Below are 19,315 nucleotides of genomic sequence, written 5' to 3' on the forward strand. Positions count from 1 at the left end.
GAAGTATTCGATATTAAAATAATAAAATTCAAAATTTAATTAAATTATCTCACGTTAAAACAATTTTTTATACAGGTATATATAATATTATGTATATAATACATGTATAATATATTATATATACGTATGTTATACATACATGTATAAAAAATATATGATATTGTATATTATATATATTAATTTTTTTATAGGACATGACAAATGTAATTACTTACTCTTCTTTTTCTAGTGGTTAAAAATAAATTTCTTTTGAATGAATTCTCTTTCCTGTGTGCAAATTAAATTTTTGCTGAATGGATTTTCTTCCTAATTAACGAGCAAAAATACTCGTATTCCGTGACGATCTCATTTTCTTCGGAACAGAATTTCACTTCCCCTCTCTTTCTTAGTAGGATACCTGCTCTTCAATCATAAAAGAGTACGCGTTGCAAGCTGAAGCGTCGACGATATCAACTATTAATTAGTCCTGCACCGTCGAGCCTGGTAAAATTGTTTTATCCACAGAAAATTTGTACTTAATGAAATAGGCGAGTTTTTCAAACACGCATACTGTTGGCACTGATTTGTAGCATATGATTTATACGGAGGGTTTGACAGAACATGAGATGAAAATTTTTGTAAATAATTTATAGGGATATATTTCATTCCCATCAAATTTTATGGCAACTCTTAATTATATTTTAATATTTAGTTAAACTGTTGTAAATGCTTTCTATTTATTTATTCATCTTTATATTTATTTTGCTGGTTTCTTTTTACCTACTTACCTACTTTTGCTATTTTAAATAAATACAATAATTATTATTATCTATTTAATTTTTATTATTTTCTTATACTGCGTATTATTAACATATAGAAACAGGTTGACAAGACAAATATTTTTAATAAGAATTTTGAGGTTGCCGCGGTAAGATATTTACTAATTCACTTACCGAAACAATAATATAAGAATTACATTTGCATTTACTCAGAATTTAGATCGAATTTAGATTTAGATTCAAGACATTTAAATTGAAAATTTGTTTTTTCTATTAATTTATGTTATTCATACGAATGATCCTAATGGGAACTAAACAGAAAACGAGGTCATCAGCTAGTACACAATACTATTACTCCCAAGGAAATATATATACAATCATAGTAGTCGAAGCGTTAAGCACGAGATAATGGCCTCAATGTGTAATAAATCGTCGAGTATGACGATTCTTATTATTATTATTAAGGACGTGTGCAACCGTCTCCTAACGAGTCACGTGAAAGGATTCCTGCGGATGCATTTTACGACGGTGTCATCAGGGCATTATCAGTTCTAGAACTCCCGATAGACGAAACCAGGTGTGTTCCTCTAGGTAGAGCCTTCCTATGCGGCCCCAGAGATCGGTCGGGGATGGAGAGTGGGGCGCTCATATAAGACACCAAGCAAACGCCTCTCCCAGTGACCAGTCTCGACACGAAAACTCATCAGCCGAGCTTCCTCGGCTCCCACACGACAACGCAGAGAAAGAGAGAGTATATACCCCAAGCATAAACCGGAATATTTTGCCGACTAGGGATTGACATTTCGCGTTATCGTACGTCATTTTCTCAGGATGTCGCAGCAGATACTTCCGCTCGTCCTGGTCCTCTTGGCTGCGCAGGGTGAGTCTTTCCGCTTCTTCTTCTTCTTTTTCTTCTCTGTCTTCCTCGACTTCTCTTTCGCTTGGTTATTCCTTGCCTTATCTTTGAGGTTCTTACAGACTCTCTGATTGATTCAATGGACCGCGTAGATTAATATTGTTAATTTATTTACAAGTAAATATATTAAACATATATTTGTCTACATTTACATTAATTAAAACATTTTTTATATTATTAATGTTAAAAGTGAATTACAATAATTTTTCAAATTTTATTACACATTACCATTAATGAAAAGGAAATATTGATAAAGTTATTAAAAAAACTACAGACATTTCATTAAATGTTTCTATTTTTTTTTGTTAATGAAAGAGGACCTTTTTCGCGTAACAATTTAATATTTTGATATATTTAGCATACTTATATGTAGATATGAATTAAATGTTTATATTTTTCTTATTTTTTTTAAATACAATTTTTGTTTCTATAATTTTGTAAATTTTGTTAATTATTAACACATATTTCTAATGATATTATTTAAATTAATTATTTAAATTTTATTTTAGAAATTTGATAATTACATTTTATTCTGTTCTCAATAACATCATTAATAAAAAATTAATGATTACAGATTTAATAAATAAATAAATCTAAAACTTAATTATTTAATTAATTTTATTGAAAATTATAATTAATAATTTATTCTGATAATAAGATTATTATAAAAATTTTAACAATTCTTATTAATATTTAAACGTCACTTATTCATCTTTTTCATCTCGATAATAATATAAAAACAAATTTTTAGCAATATTTGTTTAAATTAAACCACAGAAACATCTGACATTTTTAGAAGCCGATCGTCTTTGATCTTGACTTGATCTATCGACCGTTTGGCTTTCACTTTCGAGATAGGTACGTTCGCCTGGCTATCTTTATAAATAATAAGAGTCGATCAATAAAACCAAGACATGTTGAGCGAGGTGCAAAAATGAAAACGGTGAAATTTCCACGCAGCCGTCGTCATTTTAGTGAAACTAAAAAATCACGCGAATCGTTCTACTTTCTTTTGCGAATCCTCGATAATCGCAGACGTTATATTGATTAAAGGCGATCGTCTTATGTCCTTCGCGAGATCAATGATTCACGAAAGCGACCTATTTCGTTTTCTTATTGAGCGATTGATTATCGTATCGTTCTATTGATATGTATGATTAACTAGTAGCAGTTTATCACTTTCGCATTAAGTAAGAAATATTACAGGTTTTTTATCAAATGAATAGGAATGGTCATTTATTCATGATTTGTCAATTACACTCTCTCTTTCTCTTTCTTCCTTATTTTATTTTCTTCTGTCATCGATTTCAACGTTCACAGATATGCGAATTAAATTAATCGCTGAATAATTTAATATATTGAATTAATAATTTTATATTTCTTTGTCGGCAATTTTTTTTAGTTGAAGGAAATGAGGGAATCGATTAATTTTACATAATAAAACTGCATATTATATGTATAATTATTAATTATATAAAAATTATAATGATACAATAACTTCTAAGAATAATATCTCATTAAATTAGTTCCATGTTCGCGAAAGTAGTGAAAACTAATGAGCATTTTCATGTGACAAAATTACATAAATACTAATCTGATAAAGGAGAACAATGTTGTGAAGTTAGATAATGAGCCCGAGAACAATTTTCATTGCACAATCCTCGCGACATTCGAGGTGCAGAATTTGTAGTAAACAGCGGTCCATTGCTCCGCAATTATTACACGCATCTTCGTAAGAACAATGGTGGCCATTCACCAGGTTTCACACATCTCAAGAACTTTCTCCCGTGTGTCAGGAGTGAAAATATGAAAGTAGCTCAGCATGCAGTTTACTCTCTCTCTCTCTCTCTCTCTCTCTCTCTCTCTCTCTCTCTCTCTCTTTTTTTTTTTAAATCTTCCTCTCAATTGTTTATCGTTCTATAATTATTTAGCAAACAACTTTTTAGTGGAAACTACTTACTGTTCACTCACATTTTTAAGTTCAAATATTTCTAAGAAATTTTATTTTTCTTTAAATATAAGAGATGGGTTATTTTAATTAGTGTATGAATATTATCTTTATTTTCTTGTTACAAAAATTTTTTTATGATTATATCTACACAGTCTAATAAATATATTATAGATATTATTTCCTTATTCTTTTTATATAAATTTTATTTTATTATTTCATCTCTTTTATATAATTTTGTCTTAAATTTTACTTTTATATTGGTTTTTACTATAATAAAAAAAATTCTGTATATATTTTTTATATATTTCAATTTTATTTTTGTATTATTTCATTTTATTTTTAAACTTTTTCGCTCTTTTCTTCTTTTTTGTGAATCATAATGTTTACGTACCATAAATGTCTTTTTATCATACTTTTTCTTTTTTATCACAATTCATTAAACATCGATGATAGCGATGTCTACACGAAGGAATCTATCTAATTCTTTGAAAATATATGATTGTCAATAACTCAGTTTTATAACGCTTACGCAAGAAGTCTTACTTTCTACGACGACATTTGAAAATATTACTTCGAGACTGATCGGCAGCCACTGTGCGTAATCTTTGCGGAGAAAAGTTCCATTCATTCATCCATTTATTTGTCTGCTTCCCACGCCTATTTTCCCGCCTATAGCGCAGAGTTGCAACGTAAACGTTGACCGGTTCCGGAAGTGGCGATGTAATAGCATCGGGTAAAACGTTTCGCTCGACTTGAATTATTGATTGGACGATAAAAAGGGTGCAAATAGGAAGGAAAGGAGAAACGGATCTCATAAATAAAACGTCATTGTTGTTCTGACGCGGCGCGATTTTGTTGAGGAACGTTGCTCTTTATCGAGCTATAAGACGGGATACTAACTTTGCGTTCCTCAAGTTTTACCGGTCTCAGGAAGGATCGAGTTTGCTTATTTTTCATGGAAAAGAACGTGAGAAGGCCGAGAATGAGAGACAGAAAAGGGAGAAAAAGATATATTTGTAATTTGCCTTGCTATTTGAAAATAAAAGTCGAATGCATTTTTTTGTCTAATCCGGTAACCCGTAATTTATGTGACATTTAATCTTTAGGAAATTTATCAAGATATTTTTATCTTAAACTGTTGTAGTGACATTTAATTAAAAATTTTGACAAGTAGCCACTGGTATTGAAAAAATAAAATAACAAAAATGAAAAATTAACGATGAAAGTAAAGTAAAACTCATCCCAAAAAGAGATTTTATTAAATTTAATTTCAGTAAAATTTAGATGAGAAAAATACTAAATTTTAATAAATCATTTATTTGAATAGTATATCAACTAAATATTTTACTAAATGTAAAAATATATTTATTCAGTACAATAACCATTAATTTGATGTAACAATCATCTTTTCATATTGAATAAATATTTATTTATTGTAAGTAAATGTTTAGTTAACATTATTCAAATAAATATTTATCAAAATTTAGTACATTTTTCCTCAGTTCTTCATCGATTTCTTGTAGACCAAATTTATTTCTTGCTGCGAAAATTCTGTACGAGAAAATTGTTTCCCTGAATCCAACGATGAAATTACGTCGAGACATTTTTTCATTTTCAAATTAGGACATTTACACTTTTATCGCGCGTTATTTCTCAAGTGTACTTTCTAAAAATTAACGACGATGTTTCATACGCTGATCATCCATCGAACCGCCAATAAATCTATACTACGCCGCGAGAATTCTTCCTGCAGCGCAAAATCGATTCCTCGTAAATCCTTCCAAGCGAGGGACTTCCTTAAACCGTCACTCATCCGAAGCCGCGTGTTTTGCACGGAGCGTGAAATCCTCGCGAGGAGCAAAGCGCCGCCGGCCGATCCTGCTTTGAGGCGAGCAGTTACGGCTGCCAAGCTATGCGGCTCCGGCTACTTACCTACGAGAAGTCGTAAAGGAAGGGAAAGTAACCCGGTGCCATGTTAACTAAGCGTCTCGCTTGCGTAATTTGCCACAACGTCTCCGTGGATGTCTCCACCTATTTGCGGCACCGTAACGGCCGAGCGCGCAAATCGATTAATCGCGCCGGTTTTGCGTCCAAATGGATTTATCTTCTTTATTTTTCGAGCGCAAGATCGCTCTCACGGGTGGCCACGGTTCTTTTATTAAGGATCCTTGACGGCATTTGCATAATTCTTAAAGGCTAATGCCTGGTAATCGTATCAGTCTGGATACGTTCCAATCATCGATGATCGCAGTAAGAATTTCTTCTTCCACTCATTCGAAAAAGAGACGAGAATTTTTTGTTCTTTTGCTCGATTAATAAAAAGGAAGGAAGAATAATATATAAGATTGATATTGAATATTATATCAAATAAATGTATTTTATAAAAAATTTATTAGAGAAGACAAAAATGCTGTAAATTTTGATTTTATTTTGCAGTCAAAGAATTCATCTCAAATCAAAATTTGTAATATCTACATAGAACTAAACATTCTATTGCTACTATTGTTTTACTCTCAAAGTGAAAGAATATTTTAAAAATAAAATATGAAATTTTCAAGTTTTATTTTTATTTGTGGACTTAAGATTTAAAAAATACATAATTTGGAAAAAAGCAGATATATGTTTAACGACCTAGATGTTACAAAGATATTTTTAGATAATTAAGGCTATAGTTTACGCAATCTGTGCCGGTGGAAACTCACAATCTCTCAAACGTCCTTTCTCAGACGGGCAAAGCTGCTTCCCCACGAGATTATTCGTATCGTGAGATCGATCGATCGTGCTTCGCTTTCCTTCCCTTATCCGCTCAGACTAGTTAGCCAACAACATGTAACTTTTCTGTAGTTACAGGTAATATTAAATTATATTTATAGCATGTAAACATGATGATCAACGAGACTGTTATTATCGAGGTCGCATTATTGCTTGACAGTATCTTTTTGTTTCGACGCTTATGCGAATATCGAAATTTCGGAAAATTCTTTTCAAGATTCTGATTTTCTTTGCAACATCTTGATAGGTATGAAAACTTCTGGCACGGTACTTCTAAATATATTTTGAGTATTTCTTGTAATTTATTATGAACTTTATAATCAAAGATAACCGACATAATCTAAAATGATGAGTCTTAAGTATCATGATTAACGTCACTTTAATAACGTAATCAAAATCGAGATGAAAATAAAAGATTTGAGGTGTGGCATTATTAGAAATCTCTTGCAAAATGGTTTTAGAGATAGGGTCATGATCTCTCGTTTTGCTTCGAGCACCGAGAAACAGAACCTGTCGAAGATTCCGGTTGTTCTCTGAAGATCTTTTATTTTCATCTTAATCTCGATCTTCAGATCCTGAGAGAAAGAGAAAGGTTGAGCAAGAGTGAGGTCTTTATTCCATTCTCAGATTAGATCTCTTAAGGGTGGGCGGTCGGAACAATATAACATTATAACAACAAATTGAGAAAAGAGCCAGAGAGAGAGAAAGAGAGAGAGAGAGAGAATGTATGAAGAAGAAATGAAAAATAAAATCGAAATTGTTGACGAATGATTGATTACATGTCAATTCATGGTTTTTATTTCATAAGATAAGATATGTAAGTGGAATCCACAATAGGAAACTTCCCTTACAAACTAAAATAAATTTATGTTGCTACGGATTTTTGATAACACAACACACACACATTAATCTCTTAGAAAGTTAAAACTAAAAATAAGTTAAATTATATATTAAACCATGTGTAAAGAAAAAAATAAGATTATTTTAAAATTAAAGATTATTTAAAAATAAGATAATTTTAGCAAACATGAAGGAATATTCCGCCAACTGGAATCGAGAATGACATTAGGTTAATCGACTGGTCGGTCGAATCTTTCGTGCATTAAAGGGGAGCTTAGGGTCCAGAGGTGGAGCAGGGGTGTGGAGCAGGACTGCCCCCGAAGGTTGCAAGTCAAGGCTAGGCACTTTCACTCGAGAGTAGTCTTGGGAGCGTGCCTCGTGCCGGCTTCCCACCTTATTTTACTATTTGCTTTTCCGTTGAATCATTAGCGAAACGATTGAACATCGTGGTAAAACGGCACCAGCAGTTTATGTTACATACTTTCGATCTGTGCATGTAACTCCGACGCAAATCTCAAATGAAAAAAAAAATTAATTCCTTATTTAAATATGATTACAAATAAAAAAATAAAAATAAAAACTATAGAACCCCCTGAAATTTTCTTCTATTTTGAGACCATAAATCTGAGTGACTTGTTTAAATATTTTAAGATGATATTTTTAAGTCGCAAAGAATATTCTTGAAGCGTCTAGGAAAAGTTGTAAAATATTCTTATATAAACTCCGTAAGAATAAAATATTTTTATATCTCTATAATAGGAACATTCTGAATGAAAATAAAAAAAAACGACATTATTGATGGTTAATCTTAACTTCTCATTTTCAACGTGAATATCCTTATGCAAAGAATTGCTCGACTTGGTGAAAGAACTTTGTGATGTCATCCTGCCGTGGAATATTTTTCTATAACGCGGAAGAAGAATATGCATTCTAGGCATTTCATGCATTAATCAATAGAGCGATATCCTTGAGTAGTATATTAATTCTGCTCATATAATTATGGCATCGTAATTTCCGAATTAACACAAGTTAGTCCATTGCTATAACACTAAATGATTTCGAAATTACACATTGTTAGTATATTACACATTGTAAATATATATGCCGGCAATTCTTAATATTCGCGGGACGTTCAGTGTCCTTCGCGAAGGACATGTGCAGATGGAATTCGTGATTTTGATACGCTATATACATATGTACTCTTCGATATTTCGTAATCGCAGTTCATTAGATGAGAACGAAAGGGAAAGGAAAGGATAATTAGCTCTTATCGAAAAAGGTTAATGACACGATAAATTGGTGGATAAATTTGAGAGCTCATTAATGAGTATCTAGATAATTTACGTAGCTCGATTAGCGTTGAGAAAGTAAGGAATAAAGACAGAAGAAAACCAGGAAGAGAAGAAGACTATCATCTTTAATCATAAATTAATCATGAATGAGGAAATATAAGTACCTCTCCGAAATTCCACGTCAAAGGACTAAGCTGTACCCTAATCTTCCCAAATGATTTCTCTTATTGTGATCCCAATGACTTGAAGACAGATCTCATATGAAAGATAACTCAATTAGCAGGACAAGCATTTACGCTTTCACTCTTACAGGCTCGTTGGGCCAGAAGCAACAACAGGAGGACCCGTGCCAGACAAAGTCCCGAGTGGTGGGCGACGTTGAGTACTGCGATCGCTATTGGGAATGCGTGAACGGTCGCCCAGAGCTGTTCGACTGTCCAAATGGTCTCGTGTTCGCCGGCAAGCATCGCGGTGTCACCGAGGGTTGCGATTATCCGTGGCGTGCGAACTACTGTGACGGCAAACGCCAGGCAAATCCGCCGATTCCGACCGAGCACTGTGACTGGTTATATGGAATCTTTGGTCATGAAACTTCTTGCACCAGGTACTGGACTTGCTGGAACGGCACCGCCACCGAGCAGCTCTGCATAGGTGGTCTGCTCTATAATGAACGGGCTAGATCCTGCGACTGGCCCGAGAACGTCGAGGGATGCCAGAAGCATCGTAAGTACGATGATAGACAGGTCGAGAGATAGCCAGAGAATTTTATCAGAAAGTTTGGATATTAGAATTTATATGTTAGAACTTGAAATAATTCATGGAAAAAGATAAAATGGAAATATTATCATTTCGCATAAAAATTCATGTTAATGATCACATATTGTTTTTATCAAAAAAACAAATATTTTGAGGAATAAGGATGTTCTGCAAATAGCATTCGATTCTTATCGACTACTTTAAACCCACAGTTGGATCTTTTCGCTTTCTTATTTATCTTTGTAATAACGTTTATCTTGGGAATTAATTGGCATTCGGCTAAATTCAACGGATACATCTTTAAGATGCGGTTTTAGGCGGACTTAATTTGTACAAGAAGCGGAATTTTAACGATTATTTTCACTTTCGAAAGTGGGCGGACGGGATGAACGCGATGCGTTTCCTCATGCCTACTTCTCGGCTCTTTCCAGGAGTTAGTGCCCAAGGAAAAATGGGCGAGGCACTTAATTAGCATTCGAAGTGAATTCTTGTCGCGCCTTTCTCCCCTTCTTCGCCCTCGGGATACGATAAAACACGTTTATTATTAATTCGCATCGCCTCTCTTTGAATGTCAAACACTAGCTGACGCATCGATCGTACGCGAGATCGTATTTCTTTTTCATAAGGTTGGAAGTAATGAAAGATATTATAAGATTGAAATAAATATAGTTCTTACAACATTTTAAAGTATTTCTACATATAAAAATATTTGGTTTAAATATTGATGATGGGATTAATGATTAGTGACAAATTAATGCAAATAATAATTTATCACTAAATAATTAGTGATAAATTATTTTATCAATTTTGAATTTTTAGAGAATTCTCGAAAATCATGCCAATAACCTCACACATGTGCAAAGTGAAAGAAGGAAATAAAAGACATTCACGAATGTATACACTGCATAATTAAATTTCGAATTAATTCATCATTGGTAGATCCCGAACGAAAGTTTTCGACTTTCACTCAGTCGATATCGTCACTTTGCAATAAAACAACAAGAAATTCATTAAAAACGATCAACCAATTTGCAATGCAAAACCGTATTCTTTATTTTTATTTTAACAAAATATTTTACTTTGAATCGTTTAACAAAATTTTATCAAAATTATAGATAATGATTGGTATATTTACATATATGTATATGAACTACACGATCTTGCGTGTTTCGATCATCATTAACTATAATAGTTCCTCGAAAGCGACAAGAGCTCTAGGCGCTCGCCCCAGTTAGACTAGGAATAAGACGCAGCCTGCTTGCAGCACTCTGCAACGACGACGCGAACGGCAACGTACCTCTGGGCAAGTCATGCAACCGTTACTGGCAGTGCCAGGGTGGTTACCCGCGGTTGCAGCGCTGCCCGGCCATGTTGGTGTTCGACAGGCGGTCGTTGAGGTGCGTGGTACCGCCGACGGAGGACTGCGACGTTCCCACGACACCGCCATCCACCGAGGGCGAGTTGCCCGATGGACGCAACGAGCAGGAACCTGAGGAGGAGAACCTACCGCCTGGCGTGCCGCCTCTGCCATCGGGTGCCCTGCCGATTCCTCTACGGGCGCGTTCCAGGAACTAAAGTCGCAGCAGGTCGTCCCGTCCGACCTGGAAGGACGAAGGAAGCACCAGGAGATCCCTTTTCGACGAGCGAGTTCCCGGAGATCGTCGATCAATGCGGAGAGCTTGAGAAGTTCTCTTGTCAAGTCTCCTCAGATTCTCGCGTGATTTTGCAGCTCCGTAATTTTATAATTCTAGAATTTTCATATAGGATTATATTTTTGAAATTTTTTAAATTCTCTTAGATCTTTTTTAATGTCCCGAAATTATCCTGTATGTCGGAGAAGTTGAAGTCCCGCGATTCCTCAAAGAAAAGTTCCGTTCTTTCTCGTAGATAAAATCTTTATTTTATCTTCATCACAAGGATTTGATTTTCAGATACGCATGCAAAATTCAAATTTGAGTAAAAGTGAGAGTGGCAACTGCCAATAATTACACGGTCCGGTTCATCCTAATTAATGAGCAACAATTTATTATTTCAATTAATTCAGGTATAAGAAGTGAAAAGTTTATCAATTGAATGAATTAATTTATGATCTAAGATAATGAAAAATTGAATAAAACTTTCTAACCTTAAGAAAGGTTGAATATTTTTATAAATCTAGAAAGACTGGAATAAAATTAGCTAAGCATGTTATAAAGATCAATTTAAAAAATTTCGGACAATCTCTTAAAAATATCAAAGAAAACATAAATTGCAAAAGAAAATATCGAATATAAATTAATTTGATAAAAAATATATAAATATAGGATTGTTTTTAAAGAAACGGAAATTTAGAGTCAGTAAAAATGAGGAACTATTTTCGAGGACCGAGACATTCATCGATCCGTCCATATCTTTGACCGATCGAGCTCTTCTTCCTTTTCAATGGAGGTTCGTATTATTAACTGATAAAATGTTGATTATGAACATCTCGTTTTTTTCGGTTCCTGGACCGTTCACCATTCGCATTAGTCGAGATGTAAATATTTTCCCCGTTCCTATCACACCCCTTTTCCCTTCCCCACCCCGCGCTCTCGTAACAATAAGGCTCGTACCACGTATATGTAGATCTATTAAAATAAACTGTACGTTGTATATTTTTTATACGCATGTCCAGATTTTATTCAATGTTGCCTGGCTGTACATTGTTATTATATTTATCATAAATACATTATATGTATTACATATTGTATTACATATAAATACACTATATGTACTACATATCGTACTTGCTCTTCACGCACTGTACATACAATTGGTCCCCTTTAAACGTCTATTATTAATAATAATTTACGTTTGATATATTTTCGTCTATTGGCAACGCCGAATCAAAATGAAATTTAATAGGAATGTACATTTTTAATAATTTTTTTCTTAATTAATTCCTTCTAATTATATATTTTCTGTATAAAAATATTTTTATTACTAACATGTTGTAATTTATGTTCGTAATTCTTTTAATTTTTATAATTGATATTTTCCTTCAAATTTAAACAATTTCTAAAATTAATATTGTCCTGTGATAATTGGATTTTTTTATAGCTGTACACATATTTTTTCTTAACTTTATTTGTAAATTTCTAATTAATATCGTTATATCTCTTTGCCAAATTCATTGATTTAAAGTTGCGGATGATTGTCAGGAGTTGTGCCTCCATTTTAAATACCATTCGAGCTGAAAAAGACACATAAATATATAGTTAGAAAATTAAAATATTTGATCTTACATTCTGCATTAAATTAAATTGAGTTAGTATCTCGATTTCGAAAAGTATGTGAATTTTTATCGATGATATTATCAGAGTAGATATTTTTTGTTTTTTCAAATCAAACAAATGTGCCTGATTTGAAGTTTTTAAAACGTAAAGTGTACAAACCAGTGAGGAACTTCGTCCGGGTCCAGACAAGTCAGGCTCACCGAGTCGAATAGTTTTCCTTCTCCGCAGGTGAGAAGTCGCGGATGTCCGTCGACACAGGTGATTAATCTACCGCAGTCACTTGGTACGGGGAATCTAAAAATCATGCCATTTGTAAATTTTTGGTTTACGTAAAAAACTATAAAAATATTAAATTATAATTTAATATCAGTGTTTATTAAAAATTGCTCTCTTTAGAAATTTACAGTAAAATATCTATTATTCCGTGACCAAGAAAAAATTTAATAATTGTAAGTTATTGCAATTCAAAGAAGCTACGCGATTTTCAGGTTATTTCTGTGTCTTGACATCGTTAGATACCAACGTTTTATGAATATTGCAGTTCACTTTATTAAGGTGAAAAGCAATTTGATACAATACCAGGTTCATAAAATGTTAATATTTAATATCAAGATACGGAGATAATTCGCAAAAAGTAAGTAGCTTCTTTGAAGAAAATACCCGTGGAAGCTGTCAAAAGTATTAAATTATTGCAATATTAAATAATAAAAAGTATTGTAAACTTTTCTATTTTTATCTATCTCGGACTGTTCCAACATATTCAGAATATTTTTTGCATAATATTCAAGAGGAAAGAATAACATGTTTATCAACGTGACAAAAAATTAAATATTTGAATAAAACACGCACGTTCTTTTCTCTTTCTCTCAGTTTTTTTCAGAAGACTGGTTTTTAAATCGAAGCACTACGCACAAATGTCTGACATTTAACGACTTCTTTTACTCTCACGATCTTCGATGGCGAACAATATTTTCTTTCAGTAACTCTTTCTCGTAATAAAAAAAAAATAGGGAAAAGGAAAGAAAGATGAAAAATGTTATTATACCTTGCGGCTGTGTGCAGTAAAATAATTGTACACATAATTTCAACAAATTGCAACCGGAAATTTACAGAGTGCATGAATTATGTAAGAATCTGATGATATGATCAGATTTATACAAATCTAGATTTTGATTATGATTGTTTGGAATAGAATATAATAAGAGATATTGAGCTATCGGAAATCTCGAATATATAATAATAAGTCACCAGGTTAAGTAATTTTTGGGGAAATATTTAAATTAGATATATAATATGATGAAATTAATTAATTTCTTTAAATAGAAAAAAGGAACTTTTTTTGTATCATAGAAATTATTACAAGTTTGTAGCGATTAAAATAATCAAATTATTAATCATTAAACAAATTATTAATCGATATTGAGAAAAAGAATAACATTGATAAAGTGCTTGTTCACAAGAGGTTAAGGAATTAAATTCTTTCAATTTTCCAAGAAGCGAAGAAAGAAAGAAAGTGCGCGAATTAAAAGTGTCGCCTGCCTGGAGTGCGTTGACCTCGTCGCTAGTTTTATTTCCGCGTGGATTCTCATTACGAGTGATTTCTCGGAAGTATGCGCATCTCGTATATAATCACGTAGCACGTACATTACCTCGGGTAGGGCCAGAACTTGGCAGCGGGACTGTTGGGGGGCAGCTTGTGCGGGCACTTGAATCCCACTATAGTTTCGGGGTTGCAGAAGGGGATGAGTTCGTCCGGCCAGACGCACGTGTGGGTCTTGCCGTTGTAGACCAGGCCAGGGTCGCAGTGAGCCTGAAGCGGATCACCATGGACACATTTGATGTAAGTGGTGCTGCAACTGTCACTCTCTGGGTATATACCGAATTGGTACTCGCAGCCTGGGCTGCTAATCGGCGTATCTGCAAAGAGGAAGATGTTCCTATTTAAGCTGAGTTCCGTTATTCATTGTGAATACTGAAAATTTATAGTATGCAAATCATAGATTTTCAGCACTTGCGATGAATAACGGAGTGTAGCCTTAATTATACCGAGAGTTTTGCGAGGTGACTTGAAAATAAACTAAAGGCGTTCATTCGACAAAAAAAGAGATTTCTTATTTTATACTTTTTTTTGTAAATATTGCAAAAATAGATAATTCTAAATCCTATAGCCGAAAGAATATATGTTCGATTAACCATTACATTATGATTTTTTTCCTACGTGTATAGTAGAGCAAAATGCATTGATCTGCTGTTACTGGTCTTTATTAGCAGCAACTTTTTTGGCGCAATAAAATATGAAAAACAAGACTGGAAACTGGAAAGTCACGCGATTGCATCGAGACGTTAAGCCGGTTGAGAGATAAGTGATCCAAAGAGATTCACTTGAAAGCGAAATCATAATGATTGGCGTTAACGTGACCCACTAAAGTGCCGCCAAAATCACTTGTTTCGTATGACTTTTACTTTCCTGACGTGTTTCTTTCTAATTGACTGATTTTTATCTTCATATAAAATACATAATTTTTTATGAAAAGAACAATGATATTGATAATAGCATAAATATAATATATATAATAATATTTATATAATACAATAATACATCAACGTGAATATTAATTTTATTCAATTGCAACATATTTTATATTTTATTTGATGCCATTTCTATATTATACTCTAATATATATATATATATATAGTATATTTTTACATAATATTTATGTCAAATATTCAATATTTCTTTTAAACGAGATAAAGATTGTAAAAACTGTTGGAGTAATAATAAAAGTAACAGATTCGAATATTACGAATACAATGTAATACTCACAGTCAGCCTTGCGATGGCCGCAATCGACAGCCCAATTATAATTGCAATGATTATGGATGGCACCGTGTCCGTCAAACAGAAGTCCATTCTCGCAGTATTCGAAGGTCAGCGTGCCGTTCGTGCACAAGAAGAAGGCCCCGCAGTCTTCAGGGTGGGCGTAAGCATGAATCCCGTAAGGATCAGGGCATGGCGGGGCATCGTGTAATAGGGTGGCACCTTGAGCTATGAAATGAGAGTTTACGTGACAAAAAATAATCATTTTTCACTAATAATAATATATAATATCTAATCTTTATTCTTTAAGATGCAATTTAAATACTATTATTAATGTTGTAATATTTCTTATGCTAAAATATTATTCAAAATGCATACAATTCACTCTCTATATAACATACGTATTATAATATACATATTATATTACTCTATTGTGAGTTATATAATTTATGATTTTTGTATTAATAAATGATTATATTATATAATAATATTATATCAATAAATAATTATCAAATAATCTAAAATAATTGCATATATGAGCCGTTTATTTTGAAAGTGACCTAAGTTCATTAAAAAAAAAAAATGTTTATGACAGCTAAATTCAAGTTGTACACGCTACTACAGTCAACAACAAAAAATTGACAAATGGACTTAGGCCACTTTCAAAATAAACTGCTCATATATATTACTTGTATAAATATATAATAATAAAATGCTATAATTTATTATATATATAATAATAAATTATGGTATTTATTACTACACATTATATATAAATGTTTAATATTAATTATTTAATATTAATCATTATACTGCGAGTGTATAAATACATGCATATGGAGAACAAAGTCAAAACGTTATATCATAATTATGCGGAAAAAAATATGTGTAAAGTCTAAAAGTATATATTTGATCTAGTTTATTTTTTCTAAAAGTGACGCATTTTGCAACGTATTGTCTTGTTTGAATAAACAAAAACGAAAATATGTATTAATGAAAAACTTTATCGGTTAAGTTTGATTGACTTATCGACTTGAAAAGATTTGATTCGCATGACAGCCTCGCGAATGTCGATTATCCTGAACTTTTTCGCAAACGTGCGTTGCGACAACGGATATGTGACGGGCATCGTGATTATTTTCTTATACGTATAGAAAACGACACAATAGCATAAACAATTTATAAAATATTAAAATTTTTTTTCTCGAAATGGAGACTCGAGACTAAAAAAAAAATAGTCGATAAATATTCGGCAAATTATTTTTGAAGAAAACCCCTTACAGTATAAAAAAATGCACAAAATAAAAAATGTTTAATGTATAATGACATATGTTACATATTAAAAAATAAATCATTTCAAAATATAAATCAAAACATTCAACAATTATTAAAAGATTAAGAAAATGTTAAACGCAATTTTTTTGAAAAGTAAAATTCGTTATTAAAAAAATATCGAAAAGTCATCCTGTTCCACAATTCGGTTACATCGTAAATCGCTTCGTTACATTTTTCATCGATCACCTCGGAATGTCCGTTATGTCATACACGCAGATCTTAACATATGGTGTCTCGTCGGTGAAAGCCTCGCGGAGGGTGATGTCGCAACCTGTCAGGAGTCCATGGAGAAGAAGAAAGTATTTACGCCTGCGAAGAGGCAGTCCTCGGTACACAAGGGAAGATGAGAAGCGCATACCGAGACGAAGATGCACACACGATGCGAGATATAGGGTCGCGCGTAGGCGAGGTGAAGGTAACTACCTCGCGGGTTGCGGCGATGGCGGTGGTGGCGGACTTACCACGTGCCAGGACTGCCAGGAGCAGCAGCAGGGTCACGCTCCTCGAATAGCTCATCTTTCCGGCACTCAGTTCGGCTTGACTACTGTCTCTGACGGCGAAGTTGACGATTGGCGCGCACTTTAGGTGTCGGCCTCGGTACACCTCCGAACGGTCCCGTCTCCCTTCACTCCCTTCACCGCGGCTTTACCAAACCCCACCAGGATCCCCTTTGATCGCCGCTGGTTTGCCTACGTGCTCGGGCTGCCGACCAGCGGTGCCGAACGTGATGAATTGTCCGGGTGCCACGCTTGGATCCTTCAGTGTCGCGAGATATATCGATTTGGAGAGAGAAGAGAATTTAAGCTGAATAAATTGCCAAGCTGTTGGAGAAAGTCGGGAAAGAGTTCTCTACAATATGTACAAACAGATGCAAACATGTATCAACCAATAAATCCTGTAAAAGTGTCGCGAATTAGAAGCTAATGAGAAAAGAATGGCTCTGTCGAGATCGGAAGATAATGGCTGAATATTCTTTGGATTTCTTTTTTTATGACGACGAGACATTACAAAATAAATTATTGATTTAATTTTGAAAAATTTAAATTTAAAAAACAAAGGTTGCCGATATGTTACTGATATCAAGACGCAAATCTATAATAAAGAAAACAAGCTGGATATAGTAATTGAAAATATTGATAAGTTAATTAAGTCTAAACGATATAGCAACAATAATAGGCACGTTTGCAACAATCATCAGAAAAGCTGTTGAGAAATCTATTTTTAAGCCGTTTAGCACTCTCTGTACGTCTTACATAATCATTTGTATGAAGAAACGAAGAATATTTCTTGACCGCAGAGGAGCGATTCGCGATCATCATTTTTCTAATCATTGTAATCTCTCGCGGCATCGCGATAAATCGCGAGAGAACGCATCGCGTGTGAAAAGATGACGTTAGACTTAATGCCAAAGCACAGTCTTCCTGCACCTCTCGAAACGCCTAAGGATGCAACGTCCTCGACGCAAATACTCTGTACTGAACTATGTTGCACAAGCACGATCGTTATTTTTCCGCATACTTAATGCCGCATAGTACTTATGCGCTTTCGGTGAACGGCGGTGTAAATGGAAACATTATTATATCATTCGACGCTTCGCATAAATAACAGTTCGAACGATCGCGTTCACAATATGTTTATAGATGTACTTGAAAGATATCGCTATTAATCAAGGGAGCTCTCTCTAATTAAGAAATTATGATTTTAATGGCTTTTGTTCAAGTGAATTAAACCCATCTTGAACAGTCATCTTTTTAAATGATATAATAAATATTTTATAATATAATTATATAATTATATAAATATCTACCTTGAATTCTTAAATTTATAGTTATTAATTACGATTCAATCTCTTGTACGTGCAATCTCTTACATGTTTTTTGCTTACCGAAAAAGCGCGTTTTTTCGGCAAAAGAAAATCGAGTTTTCTGGAGAAGATGAAATATAGTAACAGCAAGGACACGTTACGTTTAACGGTTAATGCCAAGGTGCTCTTCCCTCTGTGACATCATCGGCCACGATGTAATATACTTCAACTAAATGAGTTATAATTGATGAATGCGTGTAATAACTAAAACGTGCACTCAGATAGATGTGTTCTCGATATATTAACATAGTGCGAATATACGTGCACATGTCGGTGAGGCCCCTGGGGTCTTAGCCAGCCTTACGCAAGACCCATCACACTGGTCCCAGGGAGGAGGGACCAGATTGCCGGATAGTGAAAGCAGCCGAGGCGAGCCAGACAAGTCGACAGATCGATCAGACGTTCGAATTGAAAACCGTCATGATGACGGTCAGTTAATTAGTTTAGACTTTCTATGAACCAATTGTTTCTAAAATATAATACTAGAGGAACATAAGAAAAATAATATACGTATCTTGTTTACTAAAGAAATTGTGTGGTATCCTGTGCTTCTTTCTATCGATATTGATAATAAAATAATAGATAAATATTTAAAGAAAAGAAAAAAGAAAATATATATTTTATCTTATTTAAGAAAGTATTTACATTGTATATATCATATTCTATTTTTACAGTAGTATATTTTTATATCGTTCTATTTTTTAGCTTTTATTTTATAAATGTGCTAGGAACAAAAAATTTATTCTGATCGAATTTTTC

General features: G+C 33.5%; 2 protein-coding genes across 2 annotated transcripts; one reads left to right on the forward strand and one right to left on the reverse strand.

Moving 5' to 3' along the window:
* The first annotated feature begins 1,312 nt into the window (after window positions 1-1,312).
* Window positions 1,313-11,422, forward strand: LOC108762570 (chondroitin proteoglycan-2). The gene is made up of 3 exons (XM_018509611.1): window positions 1,313-1,638; window positions 8,842-9,252; window positions 10,550-11,422. The coding sequence occupies exons 1-3, from the start codon at window positions 1,590-1,592 to the stop codon at window positions 10,858-10,860; spliced, it is 771 nt and encodes a 256-aa protein (XP_018365113.1). The 5' UTR covers window positions 1,313-1,589; the 3' UTR covers window positions 10,861-11,422.
* Window positions 11,423-12,341: 919 nt separating this feature from the next.
* On the reverse strand, window positions 12,342-17,323 carry Cpap3-d (cuticular protein analogous to peritrophins 3-D). Its single transcript, XM_018509613.1, has 5 exons — window positions 17,154-17,323; window positions 15,364-15,585; window positions 14,189-14,456; window positions 12,699-12,833; window positions 12,342-12,496 (listed from the first exon to the last, which is right to left on the reverse strand). The coding sequence occupies exons 1-5, from the start codon at window positions 17,206-17,208 to the stop codon at window positions 12,481-12,483; spliced, it is 696 nt and encodes a 231-aa protein (XP_018365115.1). The 5' UTR covers window positions 17,209-17,323; the 3' UTR covers window positions 12,342-12,480.
* Between the last annotated feature and the right edge of the window lie 1,992 nt (window positions 17,324-19,315).

Source organism: Trachymyrmex cornetzi, unplaced genomic scaffold (genome assembly GCF_001594075.2).
Source record: "Trachymyrmex cornetzi isolate Tcor2-1 unplaced genomic scaffold, Tcor1.1 scaffold309, whole genome shotgun sequence".
Lineage (NCBI taxonomy): Eukaryota > Metazoa > Arthropoda > Insecta > Hymenoptera > Formicidae > Trachymyrmex > Trachymyrmex cornetzi.